The 12,894-nt window shown below is 31.4% G+C and overlaps 1 protein-coding gene across 2 annotated transcripts in view; it reads right to left on the reverse strand.

The window, feature by feature from the left end:
• LOC132951129 (phospholipase A1-like) overlaps positions 1-12,894 on the reverse strand; it is a 31,882-nt gene that overhangs the window by 14,734 nt on the left and 4,254 nt on the right. For both annotated transcript variants that reach the window (XM_061022846.1, XM_061022847.1), the window contains exon 2: positions 7,625-7,781. In XM_061022846.1, coding sequence (XP_060878829.1) covers positions 7,625-7,781 — 157 coding nt within the window. The remainder of the gene's footprint in view (positions 1-7,624; positions 7,782-12,894) is intronic.

The raw sequence follows: 12,894 nt of genomic DNA on the forward strand, positions 1-12,894 counted from the left end.
ATAGGCTGACTGACCGTTTTCGATCAGAATTGTTTTTCTTATACAATGATATTATATCATTGAATTCAAATTTAACACCATCCATTACAGTGACCCACTTGTAACCTACTATACAGCAGAGCGATATCCACTTACCCACCTTATTTTTTTATTATTATTAATTAACCCGCGGCAGCTTAGGCCATTGGGTGGTTTTTACTGTGGGGGAGCTTAAACACGTGTGTTTTGGTTTGGCAGATTTTTTTAGTGGGCACCCGTAGGTATCTGTCATGTCCGGGTGAGGGATGGCGTCACGTCTCTCCGGACACCATTACTGGCCCGAAGAAAAATGCCACCCGTGGCCAGCATCGAACCGGCGCTGGTGTGCGTCGCAACCTACGCCTTAATCCACTCGGCCACTCTGTTCCCCAAAATTTGTATTAATCAACATCATTAGAGTTGTTGTTGGGGTTTTTTGAAGACGTATTGTGGCAAATAGCAACCAAGGTCTTAAGCGTATATTCTTTGTATAGGACCTAAAGACTAGTTGATAGTACCAAGCTCTTTTGGATGTGTTATAGTTTCTGATGTAAGTTTTTGTAATCTGGTATACATTTTAATTCAGTCTTATGGATTTGTCTAAGCTTGTCCATAACAATATTTGTCCTAAAGGGTTTGCATTTTATAAAATGTTTAAAATTATATCCTATAGATGTAGGTGATACAGACGACTGAATTTATGAGATGTATAGTTTTAAGAGTTATCATTTTATTTGTAGTTAGCACAAATCTAGCTAGACAAATCGTCTAGTTTATATTATAATAATACAACTGTGAAAAGTCTTTTTGGAAAAAAATATTATAAACATATATGTATTATGAATTTACGATTTACAAACAAACAGCTGCAACGATCAAGTCTTCGAATCCTCAGTTAGATGGAGATACATACATTTTTTTTAATAACTAAAAATGACAGCTAACGGATAGTGACGTATTATGAGCGAAAAAGCAAATATTTAAATAATTTTACAACATTTTGGAGAACAAAACATTAAGAATAAATCTAATATATATTTTGTATTGTTATTTCTATTCGAATGCAATAATAGCCGTGACATGTGGCACTTGATTACTGAGACATGCATACCTGACGTATAAGTTTAATAATAAAGTTTGCATAACCATATAATATATTGTGTCAATGACAAATTTACTACCCATGTAAATTTCAAATATTGTCTGTAAAGTTAACAAAATCCGTTGCCTTTGTTTAGACGTTTCACGTCCGGCGGAACTAACAATAAAATTCACCAACAAAACCAAACTAGTATATGGCGATAGTTGTTGTTTTAAATAACTAAAAACTTTACGATGTAGTTATCCATTGTTTCAAACTGCACTATTTGTAAACTCAATTCGATCTGATTCTAATTAACTATTAAAATAATAAAGAAATTTATTTCGTTTGATTACATTTTATATTCTATGTGGGGCTATGAATTTAATGATGACGTGGTTTTTACTTCTGTCTGTATACACTTTTTCTAGTAGAAATAATGCTTCGATTTTCAACTTTTCTAGTGGAAAAATAAATCTAGTTGATACTTTTGGGAGGTCAAAATTTTGAATTCACAGTACTGTTCAAAAACGTCTGCAAATAACAAAAACAAAATTAAGGAAAAAACAGGAATAATAGTTTTTGACAAAATCGGTTTTGGTAAAACTTTAAAATCAAGAAAATTTGCATATTATTTTGAGTTAGAAATTCATAAAAAAAATTCTATTTATATAGATTCAAAAATGTAATACAAGATTCCTCATACGTTTTCCTAACTTCACCAACAAATAAAAGTTTCCGGATAATCTTTTTATGAACATTTGAATTTAAAATTTTTTCTGCATTGGATATTCAACCGTAAATTAACGAATTGTCATTGAACGATTTTCTTATTTTGTTGTTATTAAAAAACGAATAGATATTAACATTTACAAAAGTACCAAAAATTGTAACCAAAAAAATCTAAATAATACACAGTTTTTTTTATAGATATTTTAAGTTGAAATTAGATATTGAAATAACTAAATAACGATTTTACTTATTTCGTTGCAACTAAAAAATATTACTTGTGAGTACTTGAAACTTTTAAAGCATGTTATTATATTATTATTGTTTACAAACAATGACATTTCAAATATAATGTTTTGAAACAAAATTTTGTCCAAAACATGGACGTTTATTAATGATAAATAAAATAGAAACCAATACTCATTTAATTATTTAACAAAAAGTCAAAACCATGTATTTTTAATTAATACAACTCAATGTATAGCTAATTTACTTTTTATTTAAACATACAATCATCCAATCTACAGTGATAATTTGAACTCTTTTTTTTAAGCTTTGTACTGTGAAAATGTTTGAAATGGTTGTACAAAATGTCAAAATGAGAAAAAATGAGAAATTAATAATTATAGTATTATTACGTACATCGTACACACCCTTAAACGATTAATATTTATATTAGAGATATAGTTTTACGTACCTATTACATATATGTATAGGTATATTTTTGATGTATGCATATTTCTATATGTAATTTTGAAATAATTAGCACAATATTATAAAACGTTACATTAAATAGATTATGTGTACTCGAACATATCATATATTTATGGTAAGTACATATTCGAAAGTAGGTACGATTTGTTTAATTTAATGTTTTATATCATTGTGGTAATTTATATAATTATTTCAAACATTTTGAATTACAGTAATATAATATATTAAAAGTATATATTATGTAGGTAATAGGTACGTAAAATTATACCTCTAATATAAATACTAATCGTTTAAATACAAATAATGTGTATGTACGTACTGTGTATCTACGTATGATTCGAATCATCACTTTGACATTTCGTACGACATTCACAGACATTTTCACATCATCGACAGAGCATCAAAACGATTTCAAAAACTATGGTTGTGTATGAATGTGTACCTACCTGAACGGTATATAAACTGTTTATTAGCGACCACAACAGCAATAATAATATAGCTTGGCACCACGTGCAGCACAACATACGCCTAAAGAATTTTTTAGTACGGGGCCAAATTTATTCGGCGTCTATGTCTTCGCGGTTATCGCCGGGTTCGTTATTTCAGTATCCGTATCCTGCCGCAGCTCTACAAAAACGACCGGAACCGCCACATCGAGTTAGGTCTGCAAAACTTTTGACTCCGTTATCGGGACACTCGTATCGGACGGCTCTTTGATTTCCTCTTCGGGCCTCGGGCGCCACCCACATAATGTTTGCCATGGAAAAGTATAATATTGTCAGTCGACTTGCGGGCGGTAGAATAGCTCACACAGCCTCGTGGTTTAACGTAGTAGAACACATGGTATACGATCGGCGACTAGGTTTGCCCGTGGACTTGGTTACCACCTAGTCCATTATCTCAGCATCCGTATCCTTCTGCAAGTACACAAGAACGACCGAAACAGCCATATTGAATATTAGGCCTTCTGCGGATATTTCGACTCCGTTATTGGGACTATCGTGTCGGACGGCGATTTGATTTACGTTTCAGGCGTCGTCGACATAATGTTTGGCATGGAAGAGTATAATTTTGTCTGTCGCGTTTTGGTGCAATGATGAGCACGGCTCTTGCAGGCCTCGTCCAAATCCGTGTGGTTTAACGTAGTAGAAGGCATGTTTATAATACGACCTTAAGTTGTAATGTTAAATTATAATAGCGTTTGTTGTAACAATCTTTAATTGTGAGACAAAACACTAAATAATGACATTTTAATACTAGCTGACCATTCCCATGGAAACTATGAGTATTAGATATGTTCCGTCTGTCTGGACGGTAAAATATAATATTAACATTTTTTTTTCGTTTATCCAAAAATTCAAAGTCTTACCTGCATGCCAGCATAACTATGTACAGAGTGCTTAAGTATTTTGCCAATGTTGTCAATATTATATAACCAGTAAAATAAACGATTGTAATACTTTTTATCGATTAATTTAGGTACGTCGAATTATATTAGTTTCTACTTTCTACACTATTACATCGATTTGCAAACTGCGAGCAAAGCCATACCAAAGATTTTGATTTAAAGAATTTCAATTACATCATCAAATAAACACGGTTTGCCATCGATGATTTGAAATTAATTATTATTTATATGGCAGCCATTATAATTTACCAGTTGATGAACTATAAATTAGCCTTTAGTTACCAGTGAATAGGTGGGTACATAATAATTTATATAATTATTACGATAAATTGTTGCCACAAATTTTAATCTGCGGTATTTTTAGATTCAAAGATTTTGATTTCTTTAATTTTCAACCGTATTACGGGTTACAGTATTAAATCGTAGCCATCTTAATTATGTAGGTAGATAGAGCATACGCGTGTTTCCGCATGATTGGTGTTCTATTCAATACCATCGGTTGAAATAATGTAGCTTGACCGCACTAAACCATTTTCACCACGAGTACAATTTTCATTCCAAATTAATTTCTGCACCACAGAAACACATCCAAAAGGAATCTATTGATTTCACGTCAAAACATCCTGTAGTTTTCAAAAAAAGTATATAGGTACATCGATTCCGCTGAAATTTAGATGAATAAAAGTGGCGGTAATAATGTTTTACTTATAAGTATTAAAGTATGATACAAGTTATTTTATATAATTAAAATTAATATAATATTGTAAGATTAAAAATAAGATATTTATCAGAATCGATACACACTCTGTAACTTATGTTAATACTTTTGTTCTATATATAATGAAAAATATTAATTATTAATAAATTTAATATTATCCTGAATAATATAGATATATAGTGTTGGCCGCTTTTTGATGACATGGAAATACCGTAAGTCTTCTGATAAGAAATATAACGGATTACTCGGGAATGACTATAGCAATTTAAAACACTAATCATTATCAGTTCCTCCTCTTCGCCCAACCTTCGTTAGCTCATACAAAAATAGTTAATTTTTTAGGTTTAAAAAACCTTAATGTTCTACTAAGTAATTCTATGCATAATTTATAGTTTTCGTCAATTTTTCTTAGAAAATGTTTAATTAATTTAAAAACTAATTGACTGACTACTTACTTGTATCTTTAATTTTTTCCGTTACTTATACAATTTTAATATTTGTGTATTTAAAATTCTCATTTATTTTGTTAACACGGCGAATAATGTCATTTTCATTTTTGATATGATTCACTGACTAAAATAATGTTTCCCATTAAATGTTAAAGTATTCCTAATACCTAATAGCGTTGTACATCGGAAACATAAAGTGCTCGTTGTGATATAGTTAAAAATAATTATGAATCGGTGTACAACATAAAGTTAAAAAAAACGTATAGCCGAGTGCTAATAACACATAATATATATATATATATATATATAACGCAGTCGGACACACAAGTCGAACCCTGCAACATTGTTGGAACTCTGCCAGTTTCCTATAGAGAATTCGCCTTTTCGGCTTCTTTTATAGCTCGTCGCGACTATAGCTCGACAGTCCGATCTCCGTCACACCTATAGTTGACTCGATCCTCCCCGTCCGACCCAGACGAATCTTATCCTCCCGTCACGTCTCCGCGGTCTGAGATTAAAACGAGTGCGGCCGTCGTCATCTTTCTCTCACCGAAAAGTGTGACGGTCAAAATATTCTCTACCGGGTGTTTATGCAGCCCAGTCGTCCGCGTTCACCGATGTCAGTTAACGAATGTACGTGATGTGCATAATAGCTATAGGTGCCTATATTATTGGATTTCCGAACACGAAAACTGTCTCAATGCCAAAATCGAAAAATACTACGTCTTATGCTCTTATATACAATAATAATTAGGTTATACACGCCGCCACTGTTCTGCGGCACTTAAAACACGGACTGCGCGCGTCTAGGAAATTTAAACAACACGCGCAAATCGCAATAAAACGACTTCGCTGGCTTCGTTCCAGGACACTGCATTGGATAGCTGTACACATTGTTATTCATTCGGTGTACTTTGGCCGTCGGGATTTTTTTTTCGTAATATATAGCAGTGCCATCTATTATAGTACCTAGGTAGGTATACCGAACAATAATTGTTTCAAATGAATTTACCGGTAGGTCGAATAGAAAAATTTTACACCCATATCGGAAAGATTTTTCACCGACGATGGAGTATAGCAAACGATTTATTTCAGCTCCTCGGAAACCAACTTATTGGTCTTTGTGGGATGAGGCCTAAGTTCCCGGGTCCGAATAAACGTAGAAAGTCGTATGAGGTCGGGAAAAATTATCTTTCTCTGTCCACCAGACAGTATATTTTTGCCGGAATAAAAATTGACGCGATCCATATTATATAGCGGCAAAAAGGCATGAACGGTAAAATCGTGCGAAGTGAGTCTGTTGATGAATATACGTGTATTTATAATGTATGTATATTGTATACATATTTTTTTTAAGAAAAAAATGAGGTCTCACTATTATCAATTCTCCATTAAAAAAAAAACTATAAATCACATAGTATATAGTAAATCCCATATCACATTAGTGTGATAAAAAAAATATGTTTTATGTTATTAAATGATACTGTTTTGTACACACACGTAACTTAGGCCCTTAAAGGGCTTATCCGTTTATATATAAATATTAATGCAAATATAAATTCGTCAATATGTCGAAGATGGTTTAAAAACAAAACTATTTCTTTACTGTAACTTTAATTTGTAATGATTCAACATTGACTCAATTGCTGCTTAAATGCACAGGTATGATATTATTGTTCTTTATTTTCCGGAGAAAATATTAATACGAACAATAATTTTCGATCATCCGTTGACGTAAAGACATAAAAACGTCCACGTGTCTACAGTCAACCGTTGAACATAATATTAGGTACGCATACGTCGGTTCGAATTCTATTGATATAGGCTCAGAATCAGAAGTATCTTGCCCTCGTGGGTCAAGTATAATATTGTAACCTTATTTACGTACAAAAAAAGACATCTCGGACAACCTACACGAAGCATTATAAATAGAGAACGATAATCTAGACAACAGCAGAGAATAAAAAAAAAATTAAAATATAAATTATTAATAATATTATTATTGTATTATGAACGAACTAATGGTTAATATTATAGTAGCCCTAATATTACGTAATGTAATAATTCACAACAATTCAATCTCGTTGTATAATATTGTTGTAGGTTTAAAAATAATAATAACAATAGTAAATAAATAAATAAACAATATTGTTGACGATCGTTTCGTAATACGGATACGGTCGTAACCGCGAAACTATCGTCCTGTACGAATCTGCAATGATGATACACGAACAATAATATTATAATTGCAAACGCGGGTGTTTCGGTATTATTTCCATCGGCTATAAATACGCCGCCATAATCATAGTAATGTTATATTATAACATTATGTATTATTATTTATTATTACTATTTACGATTGTACAAACGCGCGCTATTATCGTATTGTCACACGAAACACATTCACATAATATGCACTATTATAATTATAGTGGTGTACTACAATAATAATATTATTGTCAATAGTACCTATTATTATTATTGTGTACAATTTCACTTTCGCATACCTGAGCGTGTAATAATGAAAAAGTATATCCTCTCCGGGACACGTGTCGTCTGCATCTCGCCTGTACACGCAGTCGCTGCGGCCGGTGTTATTATTGTTTCTGACGCCCATGTTTAGTGCATTCTGAATCAGTCCTCTTCCTCTGCCGACCAACGAGCCTAGAAATGATTTTGAAAAAAACGTCTAGTTAAGCAATTGAAAAATGCAGCTCTATCGAAATGGTTAATATAAAAACACGGACGAGGGTATGATAATAAACTTATAAAATGGGTATATCGTCGGTGCACCAACGTATTAAACATTTTGATTAAGTATAAAAAAAGATAGAACCGATGCAAAATAAAACAGTTTTATAATTGTTCGTAGGTAGTTTTTACAATTAAATGTAGGTACGTATTATAATAATACTAAATGTTTATATCCATTACATCGATTTAGATTTCGAATAATATGATATAGGTCGCGGAATACCCAAATAATCGTCATTTCCAAATGTATTTATTTATTATGTATTAGGTTATCGAAATATCATCACGGGTAAATGATATAGAAATAGACATTTATTCAGAAAACTTTGTATCACTTAAAAAACCGTAAACGATAACCAACTTATAGAACATTATTATTTGGGGAAACGTATGAATAAATAAGCGAACCCCTTCGAATCCGGAAATGCTGAGTTGGTCTTGAACGAAATCCAGATAATCCGGATATTTTCAAATTTCATTCTTGCTTCCAATTCTTGATGCATATACACGATTCGTTTTATTATTCGTGGGCACGGATGCGAATGATAAATAAATAGTAAAAAATATTTACCAACATAGCAATAATATGAATTATGATTACGTGTAACGTAAACGTTTTAGACGACGAACGTCCGGACGACATAAATAATGATCGTTTGAAAAATATATAATCGATAATAATTCTATCTATTTTATGACGTACCTATATTATACAGATCAAATAGTTCAACTATTGAGCGAGTCCGTGTGATTATAAAATCATAATGTTATATTGTACCATAATATAAATATAATGATGAAACGACTAATAAAACAGTTGTACGCGTATTGTCTGCACGCAGTGCCGCATTAAGCCAAATTGCCGCCCCGGGCAATATAAAATTTGCCGCCTCTATATATTTAAAAAAAATATCATATGATTTTCACCACTCTTTTTTCGCTATCATAAACACTGTGAGTTGATCTCGTGTTGTTACATCAGGAGTCGATTCTACTATAAGTGAAAAATATTTAAATAATTTTTAGTTTTTTTTTCTATAAATATCAATACAATTTTATCTGTTGAGTAAAAAAGCTTGAAAATTTAATAGAAGGCTCCTAGGTTATTGTTTCAAAGGCAGATGAAAAAAATTAAAAATCTTTAGTCACAGTTTTTATTTATAAGCATTTAAAGTTCAAATTTTGACAAAATACGGAAAAATCAAGAAAATTAGCAAATAATTTTGAGTTGAGAATTCATAAAAATTTTTTTTTTTAAATCTAAGATTTGAAAATGTAATATAAGATTATTCATAAGTTTGTCAACCTATATCAAAAAAAAAAATGTCTACAAGAAACTTAAATTAAATTTTTATGAGCGTCTGAAATTTATATTTTTACAACATTTGATATTTTCTCGATTTCTCATGTAACAATTTTCTTATTTTATTGTAATTAAAAAACGAATGACTGTAGATACTTGAAAAATTCATTGAATGTTTATATTAGCATTTTCTATACACCATAAAATTTTAAAAATATTTTGACTCTTTTTGAGCTGTTTACAGACATTGTCAGTTTTCAATTTTTTTAGTTTTTTTTTCTATAAATATCAATAAAATTTTATTTGTTGGGTAAAAAAGTGTGAATATTTAATATAAAGCTCCTGATATATCGTTCTAATAACAGTTGAAAAATATTAAAAATACATAGGCAACATTTTTTTTATAAGCATTTAAAGTTCAAATTTTGACAACATTTATCAAATTTATAATTTATTAACTATTTTGTAGTTAAAAATGTATAAAATGTTTAACTTTTATGGCTAAGGATTGAAAATTTAAAACAAGGCTCCACGTAAATAGGTTATATATAAATTACTTTATTCACAATAATATCTTCAAATATACTTGGTAATATCATAGGCTGACTGACCGTTTTCGCTCAGAATCGTTTTTCTTATACAATGATATTATATCATTGAATTCAAATTTAACACCATCCATTACAGTGACCCACTTGTAACCTACTGTACAGCAGAGCGACTTCCACTTATCCACCTTTTTTCTTTTGCTGCTTTTTGGTAAGCTGCACCACTTAATTTAATTCGCTTACCAGACATAGTATAGTATAGTATTCAATAACATAAATTTAACAAACACAACACTGTTGTCTACCGAAATTGCGTCGAGACTGTGGTCGTCAACAGACGACAGTCGATGATAAGATTACTAAAATGATCGTCAAATACGTATTTTTGCGATTATTATTATATCATACAGCCCGCATTGCCCGCAACTGCAAACAGGCGACAGCTCTTCGATGTGATTGAGTCACTCGCCGAAAATTAAAAGCTATAAATAACACAGACACACAACTGTGATGCATTTAGTTATTATTGAATCGTTGATAGATAAAATTATTGTTGGTATTAATATTTTTAATATAATAATAATTATTTTAATAATTTAATACGAAATTCGTAACGGAGAACGTATAATATTATAATATGATATATTTTCTAAAAATCTGCCGCCCCTCAAATCACCTTAAAATTGCCGCCCCGGGGCAATTGCCCCCCCTTGCCCCCCGTTAAATGCGGCTCTGTCTGCACGTTGGCCAAACAAAGGTTCATATTATTATTATTATCAAAACGCTTGCGCATGGAAACAATTCGCGATATTTAGTGGACTGGAAAACACTGTAATAACGGCTGCTGCAGACTTCTGTCCCCGAAACCGCACGTCACATACCATGGTATATTATGTTATATTATTATAACTACCGTGTTCTAGGTAATAGCGAAACAGTTATTCAGACCTAGTCATCGTTTCAAACCAACGCGGACAAAAAAAAACTCATAAAACGGAAAACGTCGTCAACATGTACATTGTACGCGCATCGAGGGTGTAATTTATTTACTGCTCCCACAAACGCATTTCATATAAAAATGTATAGTTTTGATGTAAAATTGTCGTACTTTTTCGATACACTGCACCGTACTTCATTGGTCACCAATAAATATGACGACCCGCGAACAAATTTTATACGGACGGCAGACAAAAATAAAACAAGTAAGACTTGTTGTAACCTGATAAGGTTCTATGATAGTGTTGTAAGTTGTAACAACTTAATCATTTTTGTTCATTGGTAAAAACCGACGTCAGCAATTTTGATGGCCAGCGAAAAATGTCCAGATTCCCTTTGAAAATATTGATTGGTGACCCCTGAAGCGTAGGTACATTATGATATTAATATTTAATAATATTCTTTAATTTTATTGACGCGCTCATTGTCGATGAGTGATTATCCACTGGACTAATTATATGTTCGCCAAGGATAAATGCGTGTACAATACCTTCGTGGGGCTCAAATTTATATGTAAATACTTATTTTGTTTTTGTGACTTGGATAATGGAAAATCCCTACGTCGTATAAACCTAATATAAAGATTTCATCATAAAAAGTTGCATGTATCGTAAACATTTGAGTAAAATAGTTAAAAATATTAAGAAGTTTTTTTTTCGAAATAAAAGGTCACGCGTTCCATGACAACCACTGAAGTTTTCAATTTGTAAATTAAAAACCCATTTCACAAGTCACAACGGTAGGTCTGTCAGAACTTTAAAATAATTTTTATATTACAAATGTGTACCTATGTAAAAGCAAATTAAACTACTAAATATTATGTATAGTTTATTCAATATAGTTTAATCAAATGGAAATTGCGTTCTTATTTCTAAAAAATAATCAATGATATGCCTACAACTGGCTGTACAATAGCCCCATATTTATTTATATTATTATTAAGATTATTAAACTAGCATTTTAGATTCTGAGCAGAGCGTGGAAGCTATTGGTTTTACAATGGTGTTTATTTTTTTTTTATCCTGTATACAAAATTTCACCCGGAAGGAGTGACCATTACATAGCCTTTACATTCTAATGTTGTTTTTTTTTCATTAATGATTGAACTTATGACGATTTCTAATTCGTCTGGTCTTTCACGACGAGTGGCTCCTACCTATAAGTATAATAATATTCGATATAATACGACTATAATATAGTCGTATTTCGCATCGACATGTATATAGTGCCACTGCACTGTATAGTATATCGTTGCAGCAAATACAAAAATATTATTGACTTTCGACGTCCCTTAAAGTTTTCTCGCCGCGAATATGGTTTTAGTTTTGTGTATCTTTTCGGCAGATCTTATATATATATATATATATCTTTTCTTTTGTGAACGACGGCACTTCGAAAACTTGAGTTTCGTTGCACTCGCATTTCATACAGACTATAGTGGTTATATTATATCGATGGAAAAATGTAATAATAATAATAATAATAAACAAATAATAAATGTAAGCACGACGGTATGTTAGCTATTTGTCCGTATGTTGTGTATGTTTTCAATTCGATATAATCTTTTGTGGAAAATGTAATCGGAATTCAAATCTCCCAACGGAACCCTCGCAGTGATAGTATATCATATTCGATATTATATTGTATACGCGTATTATGGACACGTATAGCTGTACGTGAGTTCGTCTCATTGTTTCAGTACGATATAGTATAGTTGTATAATGTATACGTCTTGTATTATATTATAGTGATAATTTCACAAACTATTCCTACCGCCGATGGTCCGCTGTTAGTATAAATATTATAAGATAACTGTAGTGTACGATATTATTATTATTAATGTTATATTTTACCGTTGGCACCGATTGGAGCTTCGATGACCGACTCTCATATTATCATCATCATATATGGTGATCGTAACAAATTTAATGCAGTGGCGAGATTGGCAATTAGTTTTGAGGGGAGGTATTGATTTTTAAATTATTTAACATTATTGTAAATGCATAATATGACATAACTAAATTTTCTTCAAAAAAAATTGAATATAATATCAATATACCACACCATGATTCTTTTTAAGTAAACACTAATTTTCTCGAATTAGCTCACCAACGTTTTTGAAATCATTGTATTTACATGCCTAATCTGAAGCGTTACAAAACGTAAATTTTGAAAA

The sequence above is a fragment of the Metopolophium dirhodum genome, chromosome 8, assembly GCF_019925205.1.
Source record: "Metopolophium dirhodum isolate CAU chromosome 8, ASM1992520v1, whole genome shotgun sequence".
Taxonomy (NCBI): domain Eukaryota; kingdom Metazoa; phylum Arthropoda; class Insecta; order Hemiptera; family Aphididae; genus Metopolophium; species Metopolophium dirhodum.